The sequence below is a fragment of the Myotis brandtii genome, unplaced genomic scaffold (genome assembly GCF_000412655.1).
Source record: "Myotis brandtii unplaced genomic scaffold, ASM41265v1 scaffold454, whole genome shotgun sequence".
Lineage (NCBI taxonomy): Eukaryota > Metazoa > Chordata > Mammalia > Chiroptera > Vespertilionidae > Myotis > Myotis brandtii.
The window spans coordinates 2924817-2951460 of record NW_005367354.1 but is presented as its reverse complement, the minus strand read 5'-3'; the positions used below and the strand labels follow the sequence as shown (position 1 = coordinate 2951460).

At 36.4% G+C, this 26644-nt stretch overlaps 1 protein-coding gene across 3 annotated transcripts in view; it reads left to right on the top strand.

Annotated features, from left to right (window-relative positions):
• Positions 1-26644, top strand: part of NCOA1 (nuclear receptor coactivator 1) — a 129920-nt gene that overhangs the window by 66077 nt on the left and 37199 nt on the right. For all 3 annotated transcript variants that reach the window (XM_014546674.1, XM_005874913.2, XM_014546673.1), the window contains 8 exons: positions 3096-3273; positions 5062-5241; positions 6850-6945; positions 8507-8647; positions 17034-17181; positions 18418-19735; positions 22826-23006; positions 25938-26055. In XM_014546674.1, coding sequence (XP_014402160.1) covers positions 3096-3273; positions 5062-5241; positions 6850-6945; positions 8507-8647; positions 17034-17181; positions 18418-19735; positions 22826-23006; positions 25938-26055 — 2360 coding nt within the window. The remainder of the gene's footprint in view (positions 1-3095; positions 3274-5061; positions 5242-6849; positions 6946-8506; positions 8648-17033; positions 17182-18417; positions 19736-22825; positions 23007-25937; positions 26056-26644) is intronic.

Below are 26644 nucleotides of genomic sequence, written 5' to 3'. Positions count from 1 at the left end.
GCATGTGCATCCACACTTCCTTACCTTGCTTTTTACCGTCCCTACATTGCTGTGTGGCTCTTGGTACATTTGACTACCCATTCCCTCTTCCTTAAAACTCTTCCCGTGGCATCTTCTATAGAACGATCACCTCTCTTCTCTGGCTGTTCCTTAACCTCGGTCTCACATTTCTCTTTCTTTGCCTTCCTCTTACGTTAGCATTCTCCAGGGTTCTGACCTTGACTCTTCCTTTTTAAAAAAAAAAAAAAAATTCTGTGCGCATTTCCTGGAAAGTTTGTTATCTACGTCTATGTCTATATGATGTACTGGTGTGTATGTGTGCACATGTATATGTGTATATAAAACATCAGTTAGGCCCTAGCTGGTTTGGCTCAGTGAATAGAGCATTGGACCATGGACTGGCAGGTCCCGGGTTCGATTCCGGCCAAGGCCACATGCTCCGATTGTGGGCTCGATCCCTAGTAGGGGCATGCAGGAGGCAGCCGATCAATGATGCTCTCTCATCATTGATGTTTCTATTTCTCTCTCCCTCTCCCTCTCTGAAATCAATAAAAATATATTAAAAACAAAAATCATCAGTTAGGATTCTCTGGATTCCAAGCAAAAGACAACAATTCGGATGAAATTAAGTAAATGTGAATTTATTGGAATGCTATTTGGAAATCACAGAACCAAGCTTGAAAATAGGATGAAAACAAAATATCTTAAGGAGGCTAGAAAGCCAAAACTATTCAAGTAGACTCTGAGAAAGACCTATTTGAGCTGCACCCAGCTGCTAGAACGAATGTATTCCAGCCAAGTTCCGTCTTTTCGTCATTCTCTGCAAGGTTCACAGTGAGGCAGGCTGAGGTCTCCCAATGGCCTGATTAGGAATCCCACGAGATTTCATTTAATGGGGAACAAGTAACTCCCCAAAGGAAACCATATATTCTGTGAAAGGAGAAAAGATGACGGTCGTTAAAAACAAATAAACAAAAAACCCCACACAGATGATACATGTACTTGTAAATCGAAATGATCTCTCTTCAGAGCATCCCTTTCATGATATCCTGCTGCCCTTTGAACATCTTTATCTGAATGTTCCTCAGTCATTTCAAATGTAATATTTCTAAAACTAAATTTATAATCCTTCCTTTTAACTTCTGTTTATAAAAAGAAAAAGTTAAAAAAGGAAAAGACTAGATTCCCCCCCTGAGTCCCTTAGGGAAAGGCACTTATCTACCAGGACCCTAAAATCATTAGTGAAGAATCACCCCAGATGTGTGTTCCCATAGGTGCTGCAGGTGACCAGGTGCCGTTTGTTCTGCTTCTGTCAAATTCTCGGCTTCCCCTGCCATTGCCTTCATTCAGGCTCTTATTTGAACTGGACTATTGCAATAGCATTGCAACTGAGTTCCTTGCTTCCCAGCGCCACACCACACCCACTGCCAGAAAGATCTTTGCAAAAGTATATTACAGGGGTCCTCAAACTTTTTAAACAGGGGGCCAGTTCACTGTCCCTCAGACCGTTGGAGGGCCGGACTATAGTTTTAAAAAAAACTATGAACAAATTCCTATGCACGCAGCAGCGGCAAAAACACCCGGCGGGCCGGTTAAATGTTTTCGGCGGGCCGCATGTGGCCCGCGGGCCGTAGTTTGAGGACCCCTGGTATATTATGTCACTCTCCTATAAAAATGGTGCCTTCAAGAAGATCTCCGTTGCCTTTGGGACTAATTCCTTATTTTTGTTGTTGCTTTTCCTTGAAGCTTTAAAAAAAAATTTTTTTTTACTGTTAAATATAACACATATATTACAAGTGCATACAAAGTGATTTTTTTAACCTCTGAGCTGTTTCCTCTGTTTTGAATGTCCTTTCACCTCTCATTCACCTGAGTTACAAAATTAAATGTGTTATTATTTGGAAAATATCTGCTAGGTAGCATATTATCATTACCACTTGTCTCATAGAAAAGGTCAACAAACTGGGACACGTGTCTCTCTTAAAAAGAAAATTAGTAGCCCCATAAACATTGTTAGACAGCTCTTCTAAGAATTTGTCACAGATAACCAGCAAACGCCTATGTGATACAAAGGATTTGCCTCTTACTACAAGATTCTGTAAATGTTCTATTTTTTTTAAAGGTCTTGTTTTTTTTAAAGGTCTTGTTTTTATTGCTCATATACATTCTATAGCAAGTAAACTGCAATATATTTCAGTAAATGGAAGGATTATAAGTAAGTAAGGGGCCACCATCCACCTCTGTATTCTGGATCTTCTTTTGGGATTCCACAGTTTGTGATATGTGACTGTCAGTACTGAATGAGGTACCAGGGTGTCGTTATGTTTATTAAGCTTAATTTCTTCCTCATGTTTTGAATTACACTATAAGGGGAGGTGCTAACTTTTTACTACACCCCTATGGGTTTTCTGTTCCCCTTGGGGCCATACATCTGCTTCTGGAGGCCCTGGCTCGATCTCTGTGATTTGGGCCTCCCATGCACTGCCACGCTCTCCCCTCTGCCTAGACTGTTCTTCTCTCTTCCTCTTCCCCTCCTTGACTGTTCCTTTTATAACTAAGGTAGGGGTCTGTAAGGAGCTTTCTTTGCCCTCACCCCCCCCCCCAAATTAAGTATCCTTCTTCGTCCATAGAATAGTCTGTGTATGTCTCTGACACTGCATTCATCACTGGAATTTATTATGTTTATGTCTCTCACCATAAGTTTCTTAAGGGTAGAAATGAGTGCATAGGTCAGTCACTTCAGATCTACTACCATAAAATGTCTCTCTAAGGGCGGATGAGGACACACTTGTAATACCTTAACCAATAAAGAAATTTTTAAAAAAAAATGTCTCTCTAAGGAAGAAAGTTGACATATTCATATATGCCTACTTGAAACATTAGTGTACTGTTTAAAAATCCTGTCCTGTCCACAGAGAGCACGCAATAGGAAATCTTCTATTCAGCCCTCACTCCTTTTTTTTTTTTTAACTTGACATATATTGCTGACCTCTTTTTCAATACAGAAGTATACAGTATATGTTTGTTTTTCTTTTTATATTTTAACCTCCCAACCTCTTAACCCCCCCACCCCTGCTTTTTTTTTGGTGTTGCAGGCTTTGGATGGATTTTTCTTTGTTGTGAACTGTGAAGGGAGAATTGTATTTGTGTCAGAGAATGTGACCAGCTACTTGGGTTACAATCAGGAAGAATTAATGAATACCAGTGTCTACAGCATACTGCATGTGGGGGATCATGCTGAATTTGTGAAGAATCTGCTACCAAAATCACTAGGTACAAAGAAATGTATTTTTTAAAAGAATATGAACTCCCTGTAGCTTCTCTTTATGTAAATATATTATTTACCTAAATATAAAATATAATAATATGCTAGTATTATAAATACATGGTATTATTCTAAGAAATGTATGTTATCATATATTAAAATATTGTAAAATTTAGTTTCAGTCTGAGATGTAAATATGAAGAGGGAATGCCATCAAATAGCTGATGGAGGCTTTCAGCCTCTTCCTCCAGATTGTGCCACGGGATTGTGATGGTAATGGGAGGCCGAGCAGAAGCGTCAGCTTGAAATTCCCTTTGTTTTCCATTTTTATTATGTCCAAGGAAGAGAGAAATGAGTATCCCTCCCACCACCCTGCTCAAAGAGAAAAAGGGAGGAAGGGAAGAAAGAAGGGAAAGGCAGGGAGGAAGGAGGGATATACTATCATATTATGTACTTATTAAAATCAACATTTTTGGATGTAAGTGGTTTCAGCTCAGGAGTTCTAAGAATGGTTGGACGAGTCGTTAAGTGACAAAGGAGCTTAGCTTAGAGAATGGATAGGGTCTGATTTCTAGCCTTTCTGCTCCATTCACCGAGCCATGTGCATATTGCTCCAAAACTGGAGGGAGGACCTTGGCTAGAAATTCTATGTGACTAAACCAAACATGCAAATAAAATGTTATCCATAGCTCTTTATTTTTTACATTGTTTACTTATTTCTTCTTTGAAAAGAGTACCCTAGTAACTGAGGACCTGAAATGATTGTTTTTATTAATATCACTAGTCCGATATGTGAATTGTCAATGGATCTTATGTGTCTTGTTATTTTAGAGTGTAAATGACTTTAGAGATAATATTGTGGATTCCTTTATTTTAAAGATGAGGCAAAGATTAAGTAATTAACCCAAACCTCACCACTAGCCATAGCAGAACCAAGACTTCGTACTCCAGCATAGGTTTGTGTCCAGGATTCCCTCTTAACAGCTATAGAGTGATGAGATTGTAAAAAAGAAAGAGGGTCAGTAGAAATGGTGACCTGCCAAACAGAAATTCTTTTTTGAAATGTACAGACAAAAAAAAAGAAGAAAGAAAGAAATGTACAGACATCTTTTCTAGAATTCTAGATTCAATTTTCTTTTACTGAATCAGGTGACATTTCTGTTTTAATGGTCATTTTTATGTAATAACTTACTGATTACCCACAATATTCAGAGTATTATATAAACTGTAAAAAAATAGTTATAAGAAACCAAGGTTGTTCTCTATCTCCTCTAAATATTTTATTTAATCACAGACTCCTGTGAGAAACTTTGAATCCAAAAAGGTGCACAAGCCCATCCTTAAAAGTTCACGCCTGCCAGGTTAAAACTCCTGCTTGACAATGGACCTAAGGTTTTCAGTCATTTTTTATTGCCAGACTATAACTGGAAACAAAATGGGAAAGCTTGTTAACTGCTGTTAAATTTGAGTAACACAGCTAGTAAACTATTAATTTGTAATTTTTGTCTCTGTATATAAAGAATGCTAATGAATTAGGGTACTTGTAAGGCCTTATCGTTGAGAGAGGAAATCCTATACAGTCTCTTAGAAATTTTACAGTTTTCAAATTGGTAGACATTTACATTTGCTAAGGAAGATAAGTATTCTGTTGCCTCAGGATATCATTAGATCTGATGAGGTCTGTCTGTCTTTTAATCTGAGTACCTAATTAAATAGATGGTTAAATGTGTCTTTTGTATCTTCAGATTTTGTACTTTTTCACTTATTCAGGGATATAATCAATTTCTCTTCCGCAGTAAATGGAGTTCCTTGGCCTCAAGAGGCAACACGACGAAATAGCCATACCTTTAACTGCAGGATGCTAATTCACCCTCCAGATGAGCCAGGCACTGAGAACCCAGAAGCTTGCCAGCGGTATGAAGTAATGCAGTGTTTCACAGTGTCACAGCCAAAATCAATTCAAGAAGATGGAGAAGGTAAAACAAAGGGTGACTTTAAGGTTTTTAGTTGCTTTTTCCATGGCTTTCAGGAATAGGGAGGTAATTGATTATAAAAACTGCCTTCTTAAGATAGTATTTTTGGTTACTGTATTATATATCATAATGGCTGTTCAACTTGCTATGCATTTCTTAATTTTTAAGAAAAAAAAATTGCTAACATCTATAATCACCCCTTTAAAATGCCCCCAATTTCTCAATTTTAAGCTGGCATTCCTAGTAAAATGTCAAATTCGTACCAACTTGCTGCCTAGAAATAAGAGATGTCGCTAACTGCTGCCAGTTGGAAACGTACCAGATGCAGCAGGCTGTTGAACAGCTCTGATTTTTTTTGAGTTTCAAGTTTAGAGTTCAGGGAACATTGGAGAATAGAGTTAGCATTTTTGAGGCTATCCAAGGTAATTTATAAAGAGAAGGCTTATGAACAGATGAAAACACAGCCGAAGCTCTAATATGAACATGGCATCATCATGGCTTTAGTTAAATATGTGACAGTGGATGAGTTTTCCATGTGAACTTAGACTGAGCTAAGTTAAGAACACCACAAATTGGAAACTGGAATAAGGACCGGGGAAGGTAGGAGATGAGAAGTCAGTCAGATGCAAAAAAAAAAAAAAAAAAAAAAAGGCTGTGTACTAGTATGTAGCTGGTCTCACCAGGGAAGAGTGCCATGATCAACTGGGGACTTTCTATAAAATAAACATGCAAGGCTGCTTTATATGAATAAAGTTCATATTTAGCCATGTGATGTTGCACATTCAAAAAATTTGGAGCTGGAACTTTGAAAAAATTACAGATCCTACAATATAAAGTCCTGTGTCAAAGGCAAATTATGCTTCTTTAGAAAGAGTTAAATGTTTTTTTCATATGATAATTATTATCTGCACAGAAGTAGTTTTGCCTAGATTTAAGCAACACAGTAAATTTTTAAATACATTCTATAGTCAATTTCTTATAGTCATCAGTACTTAATGGCTACAAAAATTAAATTTTTTTAAAGAACGTTTTTTATTTTATTTTAGAGAGAGCAAGAGGAAGGGAGAGCAAGTGAGAGAAACTTTGATTTGTTGTTCCACTTATTCATGCATTTATTGGTTGATTCTTGTACGTGCCCTGACTGGAGATTGAACTCGCAACCTTGGCATATCAGGATGATGCCCTAACCAACTGAGTTACCAGGCCAGGACTTACGAATAATTTTTATAGCCATTAAGTACTGATGCGTATAGGAAATTGACCATAGAGGTGTATTTTAAAATTCACTGTGTTGCTTAAATCTAGGCAAAACTACTTTGAGTTTTTATCATCCAAGTACATGAGATGCATCAGTCTCCTCTAGTTTCTAGTTTAGGTAAGAACAGTCAATGGGAAGGAATTACTTATGCTAACTAGATCTCTACCTAGAGCTTCCTGTTTTTGGTTGCCAGCAATTTTATTTCTAGCATTATACTTTTATATAGAGTGACTCCAGTATAGTGTCAGATCCTATAAAATGTATTACTTCTATAAAAACTGATAATGTCAAGTTATAGATTGTGAACCATTTTGTACCCTTTTTCTTCATTTTCCCTTTCTTGTTTTGGGCAGATTTCCAGTCATGTTTGATTTGTATTGCACGGAGATTACCTCGGCCTCCAGCTATTACGGGTGTAGAATCCTTTATGACCAAGCAAGATACTACAGGTATTAACTGCAAAGTTAAAAATGTTCCATCAGTATTAATGATGTCAGCTATGCTTTTAAAATTAATTACATCCCAGATATTGTGTCCATCTGTTCTTTGCTTTTCCACTTATGTCCATTTGTCTTACACAGAAAACATTTTAAGTGGTGGTTTTGATGTTGTGCATTTTAGATATTATAATCATTGTTATTTTTAACTTTTCATATACCTATATTTGTTTTTATTATAAATTATTTTTCATAACCATGGAATAAAGTTTTTAAAGCTATTTGGCAATGTAGATTTAAATGCATATATTTATAAATGGATACAAGTATGGTGGTTTTAATATTATACTTACATGTATCTGGCTATTTTTTCTTTATTCTTTAAATTTATTCAGCACATAATTTTTGAATACCTAGAAATGCCTGTCACTATGTATGATTGCTTAAGAGTGTACACGGTTGAGCAAAAAGCAATGATGTAATTACAAATCATGATATGTTTTATGATGGAAAAGGTGTGAGATGGTAAGGTAAGCTAATAAGGAGGACCTGTTTAAAATCAGCTGGTTAATGAAGACCTGGCTGAGGAGCTGATATTGAACCCTTAAGTTTGAGGTGGTGCCAATTATGTGTGTTGGGAGGGAATGGTGGGGAGGGGCACGGGGCAGAATAAGCGCTCCCGACTGAGGAGACAGCTGCGGGGCCCCAGGAGGACAGGAGTGTGTTAGAAGAACTGAAAGAAGGGCACGCGAACCACGGGGCGAGGAAAGGTGACGGCGCCTGAAAAGAAGGCCTTCTTTGAAAGGCTACTTCAGGTTTGATTTTCATCAAAAGCAAATTATTACTGTTCTTTACAAACTGTAAAATATTTTTTATGTTATTTAATCTTCACTCCAGCACATCACGTTTTTGTTTTTACATCAGAGTTATATGTTTCACTCACCTCTTTAATAAAGAGAGAGATCATTTCTACTAAATTTTATTCTTTATGAAAAGTTTAGTTTTAATGTACTTTTTCATCTTTACCATTGTTTATAGGATCCTCTTACAATATTTACTAATTTTTTTGTCCCAGAAATCTAATATTCCTATGTTGTATGCTTTATTATTGTGTTTTTAAAGGTTCGTTTCCAACTGCTCTTACTAAAGAGTAGGTGGAAATAAATTACCAAAATAATATATTCATGTCTGCCTCTCCTTCCCCAATGAGTGATTCAGCCATTAGTGTGTAGCTAGAGAGCAGGATCCGTAGAGCAAGCCAGAGGAGTCTGAGCAGCATTAGTCCCAGCAGCTTCAGGTCTTTATGGCGTGCCTTTAATACTTGGCTGGAATTGAATTTTAGAATATGACATACTAGTAGGTAACACACTCCAAGGCCAAAACAATTTTTCATTATCATGCCACAGATATACTTTGTTACCATAGGTACTAAAAATTAATAGTGCTTTTTAATGCTTTTTTCCATTATGCATTTGGGAGGCAGAATATTTCTGAGAAGCGGTTGTTCATTTTGAAATACAGATTATTTAGATCAGGAGGCTATCATAAATGTAAAATTTTATTGTTTGTCTAGGTAAAATCATCTCTATTGATACGAGTTCCCTGAGAGCTGCTGGCAGAACTGGCTGGGAAGATTTAGTGAGAAAATGCATTTATGCTTTTTTCCAACCTCAGGGCAGAGAGGCATCTTATGCCAGACAACTATTTCAAGAAGGTAAAGTTTTCTCTCAGTTATTTTCATTAACTTTTCTCTTTATTAATACTGAATAACTTATATGGAATTTATGGCTTGATAAGTATTTTCTTCAAATTACAGTTTTTGCAATAATCAGTTTTAGGAAAGGAAGAAATGGGTAAGCAAAGTAATTCATGAGTGGATCCTGAATTTGGGATGTACATTATAAAGACTAGGATATCATGTGGTGGTCACTCATTCATTTGTGCATTCATTCATTCGGCAGACATGTATAAAATTCCTCACATGCATAGAATACTATGTAAGGTGGCAGGAATACCGTGATGTTTAAGAAGCAGGGTTTCGGTGTCAAGGAGCTTAAATTGTATTAGGAGAATACTTGACAGTTTTAAAGATCAGTGTGACATGGACTATAATAGAGGTATAAATAAAAGAAGGACAAATTTAATTATGACCTGAAGAATCAGAGATGGCTTCAGAGAGGAAGTGGCATTTTTGTCTGGAAGATCATTCCCAGCAGAACAGGCATGTCCAAAAGGGCTTCGAGATCTATATTGTGAATGTTTTCTTCATGACTGTTACAGTACCTGCATCTCCTAACTCAGGTTGAAGTTTCAAGTTATAGGTATGTCATATGAAACTAATAATAATTGAATAGATGCTGCATCACAGTAAGCCTATGGGAGTATAAAACAAGTATATTCTCTGCCCTTAAGGAACTTAACAGTATTATAGGAAAGACAGGGAAAATTATCTTAGAATTAAGTCCAGAATGTTTATAGAGATTCTAGATAAAGGGATTTTGATGCACTTAAAAAAATATTGTCATGTAATTATGGTAGTTTACTGCCCCTTTCACAATGTAATTTATTCTCCAAACTCTAAGTAGTTTCTTTGGAAAGAGACTCTCTGCATGGCTATTCCTGAAAAACAGTTTAAAAATATTTTTCATTATTCCATCATCCTTCTTGATGTTAACATTTTCCCATAATATTAGGTTTCCTATGTTTACAGATGATTTTCCATTCATTACATTTTAGGTCAACTGCTTCCTAATGTATGGAGGAAACAGCTTACTTTTTTTTTTTTTTTTTTTTTTTTTTTTAGGAAGCCATCTGTATGAATCTCACTAGTCTCGTCACTAGCATCCTACAGACTAATGGTTCCGCAGTGGGCCTCTTACTAGACTGATAGCATCCCTAAAAATAATATTGCAGTGAATAGGTTCAAGAATCTGTGTTTTAGAAAGTTCTCCAGGGAGTCCTAAAATGCAGTCAGGTCTAGAAACCATCACAGTACACAACCAGTGCCACCCCCTGGATGTACACTTTGTGACTCCCTTTCCCAAGAGTGGCACTTTACTTTTGCATAGACTTAAGACTCAGGGTACTGTTTCCACTACTGTCTAAAGTGCTGAAGTATATGATACTCTCTGATTTTTGCCTTAATTTAAGACTTAATATTTTTTTTTTGCTTATAATTTATCTGCATTCCCACTAAGGCAAAGCAGGTCTAGATTATTATCTCATTCTCCAAATGATTGGGCTCCCCATAGATGTGATTGAGGCACAGCTTAAACAAACTATGCGAATTCTCTATAAAATAGATTGATTAAAGTTTAATAAGTAACTAATCTATCATTAGCATATGAAGTGAAATAATTTAGAGTAAACTGTAAAGAACTTCTTCCCATTAGTCATTTCTTAATGTCCTATCTTCCCTCTTTTATATATATATATATATTTTATTGATTTTTTACAGAGAGGAAGGGAGAGAGATAGAGAGTTAGAAACATCGATGAGAGAGAAACATCGATCAGCTGCCTCCTGCGCATCTCCCACTGGGGATGTGCCCGCAACCCAGGTACATGCCCTTGACCGGAATCGAACCTGGGACCTTTCAGTCTGCAGGCCGAGGCTCTATCCACTGAGCCAAACCGGTTTTGGCACCCCTCTTTTTTTTTTAAGAAAAAAAAATTCCTCAGTAGAAATAATTTGTGGGTTTTTTTCAGAATTAAGTTGTCCAGAGTTCACATGACTCTTGATTCTAGTGTTTTGGCGATTCAGGACAACTTATCAAACAGCAGTCATGGGTTGAGTAAAATATCTTTTTCTGATATTTTATATTTAGCAGTATCTAACCTGATAAGAAAAATTAAACACTTACACGAGAATCACCCCTATAAAGGAATGACCTGCTGAATTAAAGTCTCGGGTGAGGAACCAGATATCTTAAAAAGCTCCAAAGGTAATGCTTAAACACAGGCATACCTCGGAGACATTCAGGTTCCATTCCAGACCACCACGTTATAGAGAGGGTATCACAGTAAAGCAAGTCGTAATCTTTTTTTTTAATTAAATATATTTTATTGATTTTTTACAGAGAGGAAGGGAGATGGAGAGGGATAGAGAGTTAGAAACATCGATGAGAGAGAAACATCGATTCAGCTGCTTCCTGCACACTCCCTACTGGGGATGTGCCCGCAACCAAGGTACATGCCCTTGACCGGAATCGAACCCGGGACCCTTCAGTCCGCAGGCCAACACTCTATCCACTGAGCCAAACCGGTCAGGGCGAGTCATAATCTTTTTGCTGATGGAGGGTCCTACCTTCAATTTGTAAAAAACGCACTATCTCTGAAGCACTATAAAGTGAAGTACAATAAATGAGATATGCCTGTACATCAACTTAAGAACTAGGGTTGATGCTGCTTCTTCACTTACAGACAATGTGAAAAGAGTGCAACAAATTATCAGTGTATCCTTGATTTTCTATAAAACTTTTAAAAAGCTTAAAAGTTTGTAAAATTCTACAATGATTAATTTTTAGGCAAGAAAAATTTGTTCTCCATCTGTGTTCTTTTTTCCTGTCCATTAATTTACTCTTTGAAGGCGGTGGCTGGTATAAAATCTTAATATACATTAAAGTTTTAAGTTGGTTTTTATTTAGTTTTTCAGCTGCTTTTGACAGGGAAGCTCATGGACTGCTTTTCACATTTCATTTTCCAGAATCTAATTGGAAAATGCTTTTCAGCCAAAGCATATATGGGAACATTAGCATGAGCTAGATTACAGCGATGGTTCTCCATTGAGATTAGGGAGAAATGGATATCAAAACCACTTGAGTCTCTGAATCTGTTTTTGTTCATCAGTTTATGTTGTTCATTATATTCCACAAATGAACAAAAACAGATCCAGAGACAGAGAAGCATCAATCAGACCGTCAAACCTCAGAGGGAAGGTAGGGGAGGGTGGGGGTAAGGGGGAGAGATCAACCAAAGGACTTATATGCTAGCATATAGGCCTAACCAATGGACACAGACAACAGGGGGGTGAGGGCATGAGGGGGGCTTAATGGGGGGTAATGTGGGGATAAGGACACATATGTAATAACTTAATCAATTAAAAAAAACAACATTTGAGGAACTTTTTAAACTAGGAGAAGGTCCATGCAGGTGTATATCATTTGGAAAGGTTCTGAGGTTCTGTTCAATTCAGAACCATGCCTTTAAAGAAAGGTCTCAGTGGTCGGCAAACTCATTAGTCAACAGAGCCAAATACCAACAGTACTTCTTTAAAATAGACTCACCCAGGCCGAAGAGACTTCTGCGCAAATACCAACAGTACTTCTTTAAAATAGACTCACCCAGGCCGAAGACCGACTTCTGCGCATGGGCCACGAAGTTTCGATTGCACTGTATGTGCGCCCGCACGTGGTATTTTGTGGAAGAGCCACACTCAAGGGGCCAAAAAGCCGCATGTGGCTCGTGAGCCGCAGTTTGCCGACCACGGGTCTAGGTTAAATGTGTCTCAAAGTTCATCTGGGCAAGTTGTTAAACCGGCTTTTTGTGCTCCACCCACACTACTGAATCAGAGTCTACAGTCTAAGATGTTTTCCTACAGAGAATGTTGGGAATGCGCACTAGGTTCCACAAGATAGTCATAGCTACAACTCGAAATGATGTTTCCTGCTGAATTAAGTTTGGGAAATGTTTTAATCTCCCACGTTTGGCGATTCATTAGACATATTTATGGAATTTAAATTTCTGGGAAGTTCTACCATAACAATGACTTTGTTATCCAGACTTATTTTTCCTCAGAATACTTGTATCTGTAGCACATCAATTAGCACTTAGGGAGAGTAGTGGTCATGGGAAATGTTGGGCTAGACAGTCTAGAAAAGTTACATGAAAGTTCTGTTTACCTATTATCAATGATGTAATGGATCATTTGTCTTTGAAAGATGTTCATAATGTATTGTTAGATTGAAAAATAGCTTAAGAAAGCACAGCATATATGTATAGTACGATTTCACCCTTGTATATCTATTTATCCAATTCTAGAAGGTTCACAAAATGTTGACAGTGGTTATCTTTGAGTGATGGATCACAAATGACTTTACTTATTCTTGCTTATTTCTCTATTATCTTAACTTTATAATCACAAAATAATTTTAATTAAAAAATATCACAAGACAGTTGGAAGCAGTTTATAATATCAACAAGTTTGGAAGCATTGCTGGAAAACATAAATACCCATATAAATGATTAATACCCATATATAGTGATTAATATTTAAGGAAGAATGTTCTTTAACACTTGTGTTATGTGGATAATTCCATGGTCCATATAACAGACTTAACTTAAAATCTTTTTATGCAAATTTTATTTAGAAAATTTAAAACATGAGTTACTTTTCTTTGTTTAGAAATTTTGATATACAGACTAGAGTTTATTCATTGGTGATTAAAAATCTCCAACCATCTAGGAGTAATTTTTTTCCTTTACCTTAATAACAGTTTTTAAAATTGCATTATTTCTGCATATATCTAGAGAAATACCAAAAAGAAAAAGAAATCTCTACCAGCACTGACCTGTGGTGTCCTGCCACACACATTTTTAACCTGCCCCTGGAGTTAACATGGTTGTTGAGGATAACTCAGCATCCAATTGGGTGGAGTAAAAATCCCAAGTAGCTCTATTTCTACAGCTGCTATAACCAGAGAAAGTGGTTCCCTTTGCTTTGTAGCTCTATTGAGGCCTATTCTGGGAGGGGGAGAAGGAGGGATGAGACAACAAGAATAGTTGCCATTTTAAAGGTTCTTTGAAGAGGTTCTGGGATGTCAGTAATAATATTCCTTCCCACTAAGTGTTCTAAATTTTTAGAAATGGACACAGAAGTCAGGGATCAAAATACTAGCTATATGCCTGGCAAAACTAGATCAGAAAATAAGGCCAGAACTTGTGATCAAACTGAGATTTCAAATAGTTTTGTCCAGGCCTAAATCTTGAAACCCACTTATGGGTATAATTTGGTTTGCATAGCAAATGTTCATCCAAACAGCTCTGTAAACAGTTGTGACTTCCTTCCTCATATCTTAATTCAAAAGATTAGTGATTGTTTTATGGGGTTGCAGCTATTGGTATAAATGGTGTCTAGGCATCAGCTGAATGTGTATATGATTCAGGACATATATAATTTGGAACCTGCTTATTTGTTGTTGTTATTGTTTTTTGGAGGGGGTGTTTATTCAGGAATATACATTCAGTTTCTGCTATATTCTATTCTAGGCTCCAGGCTAGATATTATCTCACAACATTATTGGCTACATTTTAGTGATGATGGGCAAAGGTTAATGTGCATTATTAAGTCCTAAACTTGAAAAGTTCAACCCTGAATCTGACTCCTAGGCTCTTGATCCATATGCTGCCTGCCTGTTGACCTCTCCATCTGAACAACTGAGCACTAGAAGGGTTTGATTTAACTGGATAGTCTTTATTAAAGTTTTAACAGGATAGTCTAATTAAAGTTTTACTGTATGTAATATTGATGTTTTTTATTTCAAGGTGTGATGTGTGAATTATGATGTGCTAAGTCTTACTCTACATATTCTCACCCAAAATCAATAATCTAACTTCAAACATTGAAGTGTAACCATGTCCTTGTATCAATAAGGATTCTCTAGTTTTGGAATTTTTACTATTTTAGATATGGTCCTACAAGTTAAGGCAGCACAATTACCAAAAGACCATTGATGTTTCTGTAGTCCACATTAAGTGTCGTAATGTTCCTATGCTAGCCTGAGTTTCTAGTTCTTCCTCAAATTTCTTATCAATAAATCAAGAAATTTGTCTCCATTTCTATTACCAAAGTAAGTTTAGATTCCTACAAGAGAAGACACATAAATTGAGACATAAGCATTTGAGAACATAGCTAAGAGTTAAAATCTATCCTTTAAGGAAAAGTTATGGTCAATATTACCCTATTTAGATGATATTTAAGTTGAGAATCAATCAGCAAGTACTTACTGTATGAATTTATATGCATAGCATCATAGTTCAAGATTCAATGGAGAGTGGGAAACAAGAATGGGGCATAAAACTTGTCCTTATGTTTATTTGAGCTGAAAAAGAAAAAGAAGTGTGTAAAAAGTTATCTACCTCCTACAAAGAGATATAGAAGAAATGTTTAGGAAGCCATGAGAAATAAGATTGGAAATTAAAGCCAAAGTCAGATTGTACAGAGCTGTGCTGCCAGTATGGGAGCCCCTAGCCACATGAGTGCTTGAAATGTAGCTAATGTGACGAGGAACTGAATTTTAAATTTTATTTAATCTTACATTTAATTAGCACATGTGATTGATGGCTACCATAATGGACACTTCAGTTCAGTGGTGAAAAGCCAGTGAGGGTTTCCCAGAGATAGGAGATCCTAAAGAGCAGTGGACAGTGGTGAGGATAAAGACAAAATGACATATGCAAAATAACAGGAAATATATTGTGTTTTATCTGGCCCTTTATATAACTGTAGCTTTATCATTATCCCAAAAGTTAATTATCTCAAAAGGCCACTTCTTATCATAATTGTATTTTCCAAAAATATATTAATCAGGAATTGTTAATATTTTTTAGGGTTTGCTATTGCAAACATTTACTTATAATCTTACACAAAAATTATTAGTTTTCATTAAAGACATTTTCATCATCTGTTACTTCATTAGAAACTAAATTTCTTTGTGTGTTATATTTGGTGAATGTGCCAGTGATTTGGCTGAAATTGCGAGATGGGTAAGGAATTCAGTTGTTTGCACATAAATCTTTAACTGTTTCAATTAAGTTTATATCCTGGTTTTGGTACTTAGGCAGATGGTTTAGATTTATAACAGATTATGCCCTCCTCAGTTTATATGGTATACACAATACAATAAAATAGAACATGTCTTCTATTTACTTAAAGTAATATATAGCTGCAGAAGTTATTTATTAATATGTCATTTTAAGTCTTTTTCACGTGTCTTTAAAATGTATTTGAAGTCTTTTCTGAAATGTCTTTGGAAAATAGGAGTGCATTTATTACAGGCTAAATTATAATCTTAATTTGTGGTAGTAATGCTTGTGTTTCTGTGGATATGATTTTTAAGCTTGGTATAGCTGAAGCTACCTATTAAATCTTTCTTAAAATAGGATTATATTGTATTACTGAAGATAAATATTTTCTTACTTAGTAGTTTGGCATGGCCTTCCTATATTTAGTAAATACTTACCAATATGGTTAGAGTTTTGTCTGCTGTTAGTAAAAGCTTTGTTACAAAACAAAGTTATGTTGTTTAGATAGTGAGTTGACTGCTTTAACCGAGTTTTTGTTCCTTACATTAATAATCATTGGCTTTATCTTAATTTGCTTACTAAGCTAAATTCAAACATCAAAAATAATACATATATGAATATAATAATTTGTCAGACAGGACCTTCGTGATTCTTTTTCATCATCTATTATTTCATTAGAAACTAAATTTCTTTCTGTGTTATATTTGGTAAATGTGCCAGTGATTTGGCTGAAATTGAGATGGGTAAGGAATTCAGTAAGGAATTCATTTCTGAGTGAAAAATTAAATTTGACTTTTAGTTAAGGAATTCTGTAAACAAATCAAAACTTAGAGGGTGAATTTTATGATATGTGAATTATATCTCAGTAAAACTGTTATTAAAAAATCAGCCAGTAAAGGGAAAAAAACTTGTTAAACATAATACTGAAAGTGAGAGGGGAAAAGGTAATGTCCTGGTATTTTTAATGGACACAATAAATTTAAAGAGCTGCCCTATTATAGGGAAAGATTAAGGTTGGTTTTTTTCTGGTTGGGGTTTCTTCATAATCATAACTTATGTGAAAAGGCACCCATTCAAGTAGGAGTGAATTAAAACTTGTCATCGGGTGGTATATTTCAGCCAGAATCATGTTCCCCCTCAGAGATCTGTTTTGTTTGAACTATTCTTTGAATCTGAGGAGGCAGCATTTGGGAGGGCATATTAAGAATGAAGTTCTAGGTAGAAGTAAGGCTTGGTAACTCCTTTACCCAAAGTGCAAGTGTCAGAATTTTAACTAGGTTTCTCTTTTGTTTGAAACAGTGATGACTCGTGGCACTGCCTCCAGCCCATCCTATAGATTCATATTGAATGATGGGACAATGCTTAGCGCCCACACCAAGTGTAAACTTTGCTACCCTCAAAGTCCAGACATGCAACCTTTCATCATGGGAATTCATATCATCGACAGGTACTACTTATTTGGAGAGCCTCATATGAAATAAGTCAGTTCACATATCTCTTTTTAGAAAAAAATTTTATACTCTTAATGGCTAGAAAATAGAAATTCTAAAGTAGGCATTAAACTTGTGTGATGAGTATATATAACCCAAATATCTACATTGGGTTTTATAGTTTTGTCACCTAACAATAGCTTTGTTGTTTAAAAGGGAGACAGGAAAGGTGAGGCTGAAAATATGTGTTCTAGAGGAAAAATCAAAAAAGTGGATAAAAATCTTCAACTTTCCATATATGGTCTTATAAAAGATTTGAGAGTTTATTAATATTGTTATTTTATTTTTAAATGTTTCCTTTTCATTAGGGCAAACTTTGATGGCTTCTGAGTTCAAGTTGATAGTTTCTCCAAACGCAAATCATTAACCTATCAACTTGAAATTTTTTAATATCATTGTTCCTAATTTGTTCTCCTCTCTAAACATGTCTTACATTGGTATATATGGTAAATTCATGGGACCATTCTTTTATCCTATGAATTATTCAGAATCATACATTTACAGCTATGTATTTAAAATTTAGCATTAAACAGAAACAAGGACATTTCCCCTCACTTCATCTTTTCCTCATCTGATATATTTGCTTATTGGAACATGGTAATACCGGTCACAAATCTGTTGTCATAATTATGGATTTGAGTAAAAAACTCGATGAAAATCTGAATTTAGTGTTCTGCTTTTTCCTAATTTTAGTTTAATTTATGCTTGTGAATAGAATGAACACAGTTCTTTTTTTCATATTGTGATTTCTCTTTCAAAACATCCATGTCTGCATGTCACCCTTTTTAATTTTTACATCAGTGACACAGTATTTTCCTTACCCAGTCTTCCTCTCTGGAGTTGAAATACTTAAAAGCACTAACAAGGGAGTCATGAATAAATGCTTTGTAAGCAGAGATGTGGGAAGTTTATCTTTCAACCAAAATTATTATAATGCTAATTATTTGTACTAAATTTTAAAAAGTATATATATTAGATATTTTTCCCAAGTCCAAGAAAGATTTTGTTCCCATATAATAGAAACCATTATCAAATTTACAAGACCATGGCTCTACTTCCTATTAAGTGCAGCTAATATTTCACAGTGCACTGTTTTTCCTTAGTGAATGGTCTTGTTTTATAATATGCATCACAAAAATATTTGAATGGAAACCAATACAGATGATTGAATAATAATGTCTTTTCTCCCCTAGGGAACACAGTGGTCTTTCTCCTCAAGATGACACTAATTCTGGAATGTCAATTCCCCGAGTAAACCCCTCCATCAATCCTACTATCTCTCCAGCTCATGGAGTGGCCCGTTCATCCTCATTGCCACCATCCAACAGCAACATGGTATCCACCAGAGTCAACCGCCAACAGAGCTCAGACCTTCATAGCAGCAGCCACAGTAATTCTAGCAACAGCCAAGGGAGTTTTGGATGCTCACCTGGAAGTCAGATTGTAGCCGGTGTTGCCTTAAACCAGGGTCAGGCCAGTTCCCAGAGCACTAATCCCTCTTTAAACCTCAATAATTCTCCTATGGAAGGTACAGGAGTGTCCCTCGCACAGTTCATGTCTCCAAGGAGACAAGTTAGTTCTGGACTGGCAACAAGGCCCAGGATGCCTAACAATTCCTTTCCCCCTAATATCCCAACATTAAGCTCCCCTGGTGGCATGACAAGTACTGCCTGTAATAATAGTAACCGATCTTATTCCAACATCCCAGGAGCATCCTTACAGAGTATGAGTGAAGGACCCAATAACTCTGTTGGCTTCTCTGCCAGTTCTCCAGTCCTCAGACAGATAAGCTCACAGAATTCACCTAGCAGATTAAATATGCAGCCAGCAAAAGCTGAGTCCAAAGATAACAAAGAGATTGCGTCCATTTTAAATGAAATGATTCAGCCTGACAACAGCTCTAGTGATGGCAAACCTCTGGATTCTGGGCTTCTGCATAACAATGACAGACTGTCAGATGGAGACAACAAATACTCTCAGACCAGTCACAAACTAGTGCAGCTTTTGACAACAACTGCAGAGCAGCAGTTACGGCATGCTGATATAGACACAAGTTGCAAAGAGGTACTGTCTTGCACTGGCACTTCCAACTCTGCCGCTGCTAACTCTTCAGGCGGCTCTTGCCCCTCCTCTCACAGCTCACTGACAGAAAGGCACAAAATTCTACACCGGCTCCTGCAGGAGGGGAGCCCCTCGGATCTCACCACCTTGTCCGTCGAGCCTGATAAAAAGGACAGTGCACCTGCTTCTGTGTCGGTGACTGGACAGGCACAAGGGAACTCCATAAAACTAGAAATGGATGCTTCAAAGAAAAAAGAATCAAAAGACCACCAACTCCTACGCTACCTTTTAGACAAAGATGAGAAAGATTTAAGATCAACTCCAAACCTGAGCCTGGATGATGTAAAGGTGAAAGTGGAAAAGAAAGAACAGATGGACCCTTGTAACACAAACCCAACCCCAATGACCAAACCTGCCCCTGAGGAAATCAAACTGGAGTCCCAGAACCAGGTGGGTAAACCTCACTTCATAGGATGAACATTGCTCGTTAATTTTTTCCTTTTCATTTATTTTACACCAATCATAAACCAGACTTGGATTCAGGCTGTTTTGCCCTATCCATTGGGTATATGTTAAAAGGTTAGTATCAACGGTTGAAAAATCATAGGGTGCCTTCAGAAGTTCTCTTTGGAACTTTGGAGGGCTATAATATTAAGGCATCATCTTAAGAAAGTAAATATTTTTTTTTATAAACTCAAGAGTTCACATCTTTGGAGATTTTTAAAAATACCTTTCCTGTTCTCTCCTCCCAACCGTAGCTGTTGAATATAACTATCTGAGAATATAGTACCCAGAAATCTGTTTTTTATTTTATTTTTTTTAATATATTTTATTGATTTTTTACAGAGAGGAAGGGAGAGAGATAGAGAGTTAGAAACATCGATGAGAGAGAAACATCAATCAGCTGCCTCCTGCACATCTCCTACTGGGGATGTGCCCGCAACCCAGGTACATGCCCCTGACCGGAATCGAACCTGGGACCCTTCAGTCCGCAGGCCGACGCTCTATCCACTGAGCCAAACCGGTTTCGGCAGAAATCTGTTTTTTAAAGAAGTTCCCCAGAGAACGGTGATGTGTAGCTAAGTTTGGGACACACTGATGTAAATGACATGGGAGAGAAATGAAAAGGTCGATGAGGCTGCCCATATTGTCTTGTTTTGCTGTTTCATTTCTTTTGAAACATTTTCTAAGGCTGTTTTTCTTCTCATCTGATTCTAACCATACTAAACCCCTTTCAGAATAAGGACTTGAATATTCTGGGTAGTAGGGTATGTAACATGCCCGGAAGCAGAAGTAAATGTCAATAAATCTCTGCACACATTGTTATGGAATCACTACCTCTATGTTTAGGCTGGGGTGAGGGTGGGGTAAAAATTAACAGGCAGCTTCCTGTATTGAATCATTGCTGTGGACTCTGAAGGAATTTAAGAAAAACAGAAAATATGGTCCTTCCTCTCTAGGAGCTTACCAAGTATTTACACAGAATATAGACATCCATAAAATAGCTGGAAATGTATTGACAGAGCAGCTTATCAATAAGGCTCTCCAGTGTCAGACAAGATTCAAATTAGTATGCATAAGTCCTTTTTCTTGGACCAGCTTTATTTTCTCCTCTCATCTTCCAACAAGCTCTCTCCCCTCAGGCATACTGTACTCTAGGCCCATGGAAGGTCCTTGCCATTCCTGGGATACTCCCCTCTTCTAAGCATCCTCTGCCTTGCCCCCCTTTCTACGTCTGCTGAACCCATCTTCACAAACCAATCCAGACATCATCTCTGTACAACCTTCCCCAGTAGCCCTCGTTAGCCATGTCCTTCCTCTACACTTGACAGTGCTCTGGGTTGTCTCTGTTTACTATTGTAATAACACTGTTTTGATTATTTATTTGTGTGCTCTTTGAGGATAGAACTTTCTCTCATGTTTTTTAGTACAACTAAGCTAAAAGTCATGTTTTTTAAGCTGAAAACAGTTTTAAATAATGACTGAATTAAAATTCTCTATAAAATTAACTTTAAAAATAACAGCTGTATTAAACAATGCCATTGCGTACAATGCTGGTACACCTGTTTTGATGCACGTGCACACACATTTTTGCTTAGTTCAGACCTAAAATTGGAATTGCAGAATTATAAGATAATATGTTTTCATCATTAGTAGATAAGTCCAGTTTTCCTAGTGTGTGGGAATTCCTTCTAGTTGTCCCATATTTTTACTAATATTTGGTCTTATCAGTCTTTTAATTTTTAGCCATTCTGGGTCTGTGTAGTGGTATCTCATAGTTTCAATTTCTCTGGATCTCTTCTTTTGTGAATTGCCTACTCAAATGTCTTGCCCAGTATGTTGTCTTTTTCCTAATGACTTTTAAGAGTTCTTTATGTACTTTAAATGAGTTCTTTATTGGTTTTATATTTGCAGATATCTTCTCTGTCTTGTGGCTTGCCTTTTCTTTTTCTTGTTGGTGATTTTTTTTTTTTTTCGTGTGTCAGGCCGTCAACCATCCAGGCGCCCACGGCCAGGACGCTGGGCGTAGGCGAGCCTCTGTGCTCTCTGCCACCTAATGACGCAGGCGGGACACGGCAGCCACACCTGCACCGCCTCTAGGGGCAGTTGTTGGTGATTTTCTATGAAGTTCTTCATTTTAATGTAGTTCAGTTTGTCATTTTTTTACTTTATGGTTAGTATTTTTTGTAACAAAAGACACATTCAAAAATGTTCACAGTAGCTTTATTTGTATTAGCCCCAAACTGGGAACACCCCCAAATATATCACAGTAGAAGGATATACCGTGACACATTCATACAATGGGGTACTATTCAGCAGTAAAAACAAATGAGTTACTACATGCAGCAAGATGTCAGAAATGTAATGCTAAGTGAAAGAAGCTAGACATTTTAAAAATACATCCATATAGTTCTATTTATACAATCTAGAACTATAAGTTTTTGTTGAATTAAATAATGAAATACAAATAGGTAGACATTTTATTTTGATGACTTACCTCAGAGTAACATAGAAGAATAATACAGTGAAATAAAGGCCAGTTTTTTTCTGTGCATAACCTCAGACAGGTATTGGGACTCCTTATCTATCCTAGAAGACAGATATATTAAGGTAAATATATATGTAAATTTTTTATTCCATCATTAGATCATTTCACAAAATTTTGAAAAAATATGACAGAAAAAAATTACCCTTGATAACTATCGTTGATAACTATCACTGTACTCTAACACTTCTTTCCAGTTCAGTCTTTTTCCTACGCATAAGTTTTATACAGAGATATGTTAGATAAATACGATGTGTATATTATCTTATATCCTGCAATATATTAATATCATAAGCATTCAAATTTTTTCCAGTGGAATAGTTAGGTCATGTAATTTCAATGAGGTCTCAGTCTTTCTAATTATTTCTTCTTTCTTCATTCTTTCATAGCCACATTTAATTCATAGAGTTTAAAGGAGCAACTTCTTTTCTACATTGTTCCTGGTGAAAGTATAGAATATACTTTCTCTAACTAACTTTGGTTTCCATTCTTAGTTTACAGCTGACCTTGATCAGTTTGATCAGTTACTACCCACGTTGGAGAAGGCAGCCCCATTGCCAGGCTTATGTGAGACCGAGAGGATGGATGGTGCGGTCAGCGGTGTCACCATCAAATCCGAGATCCTGCCCGCTTCACTTCAGGCCACCACTGCCAGACCCACTTCCAGGCTGAACCGTACGTGTTGGGGACAAAAGCCTCATTTCCAATGTTTAATGAGTCACTGTGACTGAGCAGAGCTTTTGTTTATCAAGAATGAAATTTCTTGTCATTAATGCTACTGTAAATAATATACAGTTACATTTAGACTTATGACCTTCAATCAACTTGTGTGATTTATTTATCTATTTATTATTCTTTTGAATCCTCACCCGAGGACATGCTTAGAGAGAGGAAGAACGAGAGAGACAGAAACACGATGTGAGAGAAACATCAATTGGTTGCCTTCCGTAGAGACTAAACCACAACCCAGGTATGTGCCCTGACCTAGAATTGAACCAGCAACCTTTCGGTGCATAGGATGATGCTCAACCAACTGAGCCACTCCGGCTCAACTTGTGTATTTTAAATTACAGTGTAACATCTACCTTTTTGTAATTAATGTTAAGGTGAGCAGTTGATGTTAAGGAGAGCAATTTTGTATTCTTATCCAAAACATTCCATTGCAGGGCTTTCAGAAATATAATAATTGGGTCAGATTTTATTTTCCCAAGTGTCTTGAACACTAGTCCTAAGAGTTGCAAAAAAAAAAAGGACTTTGTGCTAAAGTACACTGAGCCAAATGCTACATGGCACCTACATCATTCCTCATTAAAATTTCACAATGCATATTACAGGTTTTAAGAAGTGTTAAAGAAATGAGTTTAATTTTTTTCACTTAATTTCTTTCTTGATTATGGAACTCCTTTTCTGAGGAAATACATGTTACCCCATGGAATGAATTTTCCATGGAGCACTGTTTAGGAGACAACTGTGTTGAAATAATTCACTACTGCTCTAGCCATGTTAGCATTCTCCTAATTAAGAAACACTTGTGATGTTCTCCATGTCTTTTTATGGTCTGATAGCATCTCGTTTTTCACTAGTATTATATTCCATTGTATAGATGGACCATAATTTATCCGTTCTTCTGTTGAAGGACATAGCTGATGTTTTTAAGTTTTGATAATCAATGAATAAAGGAGCTATAAACTCTATGTACAAAAAAAAGAAAGAAACACTTCAATAGTACAACACTTCAAATTCATGAAGATAGGATTGTCAGATATTCTCACCTATCTCATTTTGAAGTTGAATAACACACACAGTGGTGATAATTCCATTGTGTGACTTCGAAATTAAAAGAAACTAACCAGCTCACTTTCAAAATTTGCCTGGGTTCCTGGCCTGTCTTATCCCTCTTCTGACAGGATCAGTTGTGAGACTCGTTTATTTCAATCTTACAGCAGCTTTTAGTTGTCATGACACAATTCCTGAAACTTTACCAAGACTTCCAGGCAGCTGTAATGAAGAATCTTAAGTCACCTTGACCCTCTTCTCTATCAGTTTTTAACTATACTTTGATTTTTTTAAAATTGTATTCGTCTTCTCAGGCTGCCGTAACAGAGTATCACATACTGCGTGGCTTAAGCAACAACTTTATTTCCCCACAGTTCAGGAGGGTAGAAGTCCAAAGTTAGGGTGTTGACAGGTTTGGTTTTCTCTAAGGACTCTCTCACTGGCTTGCCCATGGCCGCCTTTTTGCTGTGTCCTCATGGTTGGTCGTCCCTCTGTCTGTGCTGTCTGTGTCTTAATCTCCTCTTCTTATAAGAATACCAGTCACAGAGCCCACTCTAACAACCCTGTTTTAACTTAATCATCTCTAGTTACAGTCACATTCTGGGGTGCTGGGAGTTAGAACTTCAGCATATAAATTGGGGGGGAATACAGTTCAGCCCATACAATGATTAATTATTTAATATATGTTCATTTTATAAATTATAAGCAATCATTAGAAATCTTAGAAGAGAATAAATGTTCTTCTTAATCTCACTACCTAAAATCTACCAAGGATAGATAGCCTAACAGAATTTTTGTGTGTTAATATTTGAAATAATTTGTAAAAATAGAATTATTCTGAACATAATATCTTGGATTATGCTTTTCTGTTTCATTTAACAGCACATTATAATTATATATTCCATAATTTATTTATCAGTCCCTAAATTTCTATAATTTGTGTTATTTACAGTGTTTTTCCTACATAAGTGGTACATAAATAATCAAAGCTTTCAAAAAAAATTCCCCCACAAAAACTTTCAAAAATGCATATACTGTTTTCTTCCATTACAAAACATAATTCAGTCTCTTTTTTCATTTGTCATTATAAGCATCAATTATTATACTATTATATTTTCAGATTAACAACTATAGAGCTTTGTCCATTTACTGAATGACCCTAGAGCAGTGGTCGGCAAACTGTGGCTCGCGAGCCACATGCGGCTCTTTGGCCCCTTGAGTGTGGCTCTTCCACAAAATACCACATGCGGGCGCACATGTACAGTGCAATTGAAACTTCATGGCCCATGCACAGAAGTAGGTATTTTGTGGAAGAGCCACACTCAAGGGGCCAAAGAGCCGCATGTGGCTCGTGAGCCGCAGTTTGCCGACCACTGCCCTAGAGGCTATGCCCTTTGGTTTGTGCCTTTTATGCAGTATATTTTACTTTTTGCTTACAGCTCTCAGACCATGATAATAACACTGTCCCTACTTATAGCATATTCTGATGTGCTGTAAACTGAAAAATTCATTAACCAAAATTGTTATAATTATCTTTGAAAATTTTCCAATAGTCTGGAATGATTCTCCTATGGTAACATTAACTTATGTGCAAACTTTTTAACATCAGGTTTTCTTTGATTCACAGACCTTTTCTCACTTTGTCATTTACTTGTTATTATGTGGCCACCTTCTAGATAGTTTAAGTTTCTGAATAAGTGACTCTGTATCATTGAAGTAATACTATATAACTGAAATCTCACGCTTCTGTACTATATATTACTTCTGGAAAATATTGTCATTTTATCTTCCATTGTGACACTGACTTCTTACCTTTGCTTCTTTCATCAGGATTACCTGAGCTGGAATTGGAAGCAATTGATAACCAATTTGGACAACCAGGAACAGGTGATCAGATTCCATGGACAAATACTACAGTGACAGCTGTGAATCAGAACAAACCAGAAGAGTGAGTAATATATTTCGTATTTTGTAAAGTATCAGATACCAACTTCTACAACAAAGAACTACTTTTCCCAAACTGGATTCCAGGATACATTGGTATTTTGTTAGATGTTGACAGAAGTGATTGATAATGAAAAAAAAAAGGATGGGGAAGATGGAGTTAAACAGATGTATTTACTGCATGACTGCAAGACTAGTGTATATTGTAATTACCAGAAGATGGATGCAGTATGCAGCTGTTGGTTTGTTTTTTATCTCTTACTTTGCTTTGATGGATTACCATAAAGTTTCTGAGACCTATGAACGAATCGGCCTCAGTACAACAATTATGTTGCTCTTGAGCTTTTAGTTAGATAATTATTCTGTCCAGTTTTTGTTTAGAGCAAGAAGGTATAAGGAGGAAAGGTACTTTCCATATCTACTCAGTGTCCAACTATTTGTTTTATTGCTTAATACCAAGCATGTTTCATTTTTCTAGTTTGAGTTCTTTTTAAAATGGCAATCATGTAATGTTAGCAATATGATTTAATCATCCTTGAACATTAGGTAATGCAATGTATACTATTTTGATTGTGGTTCAGTTACCAATAATT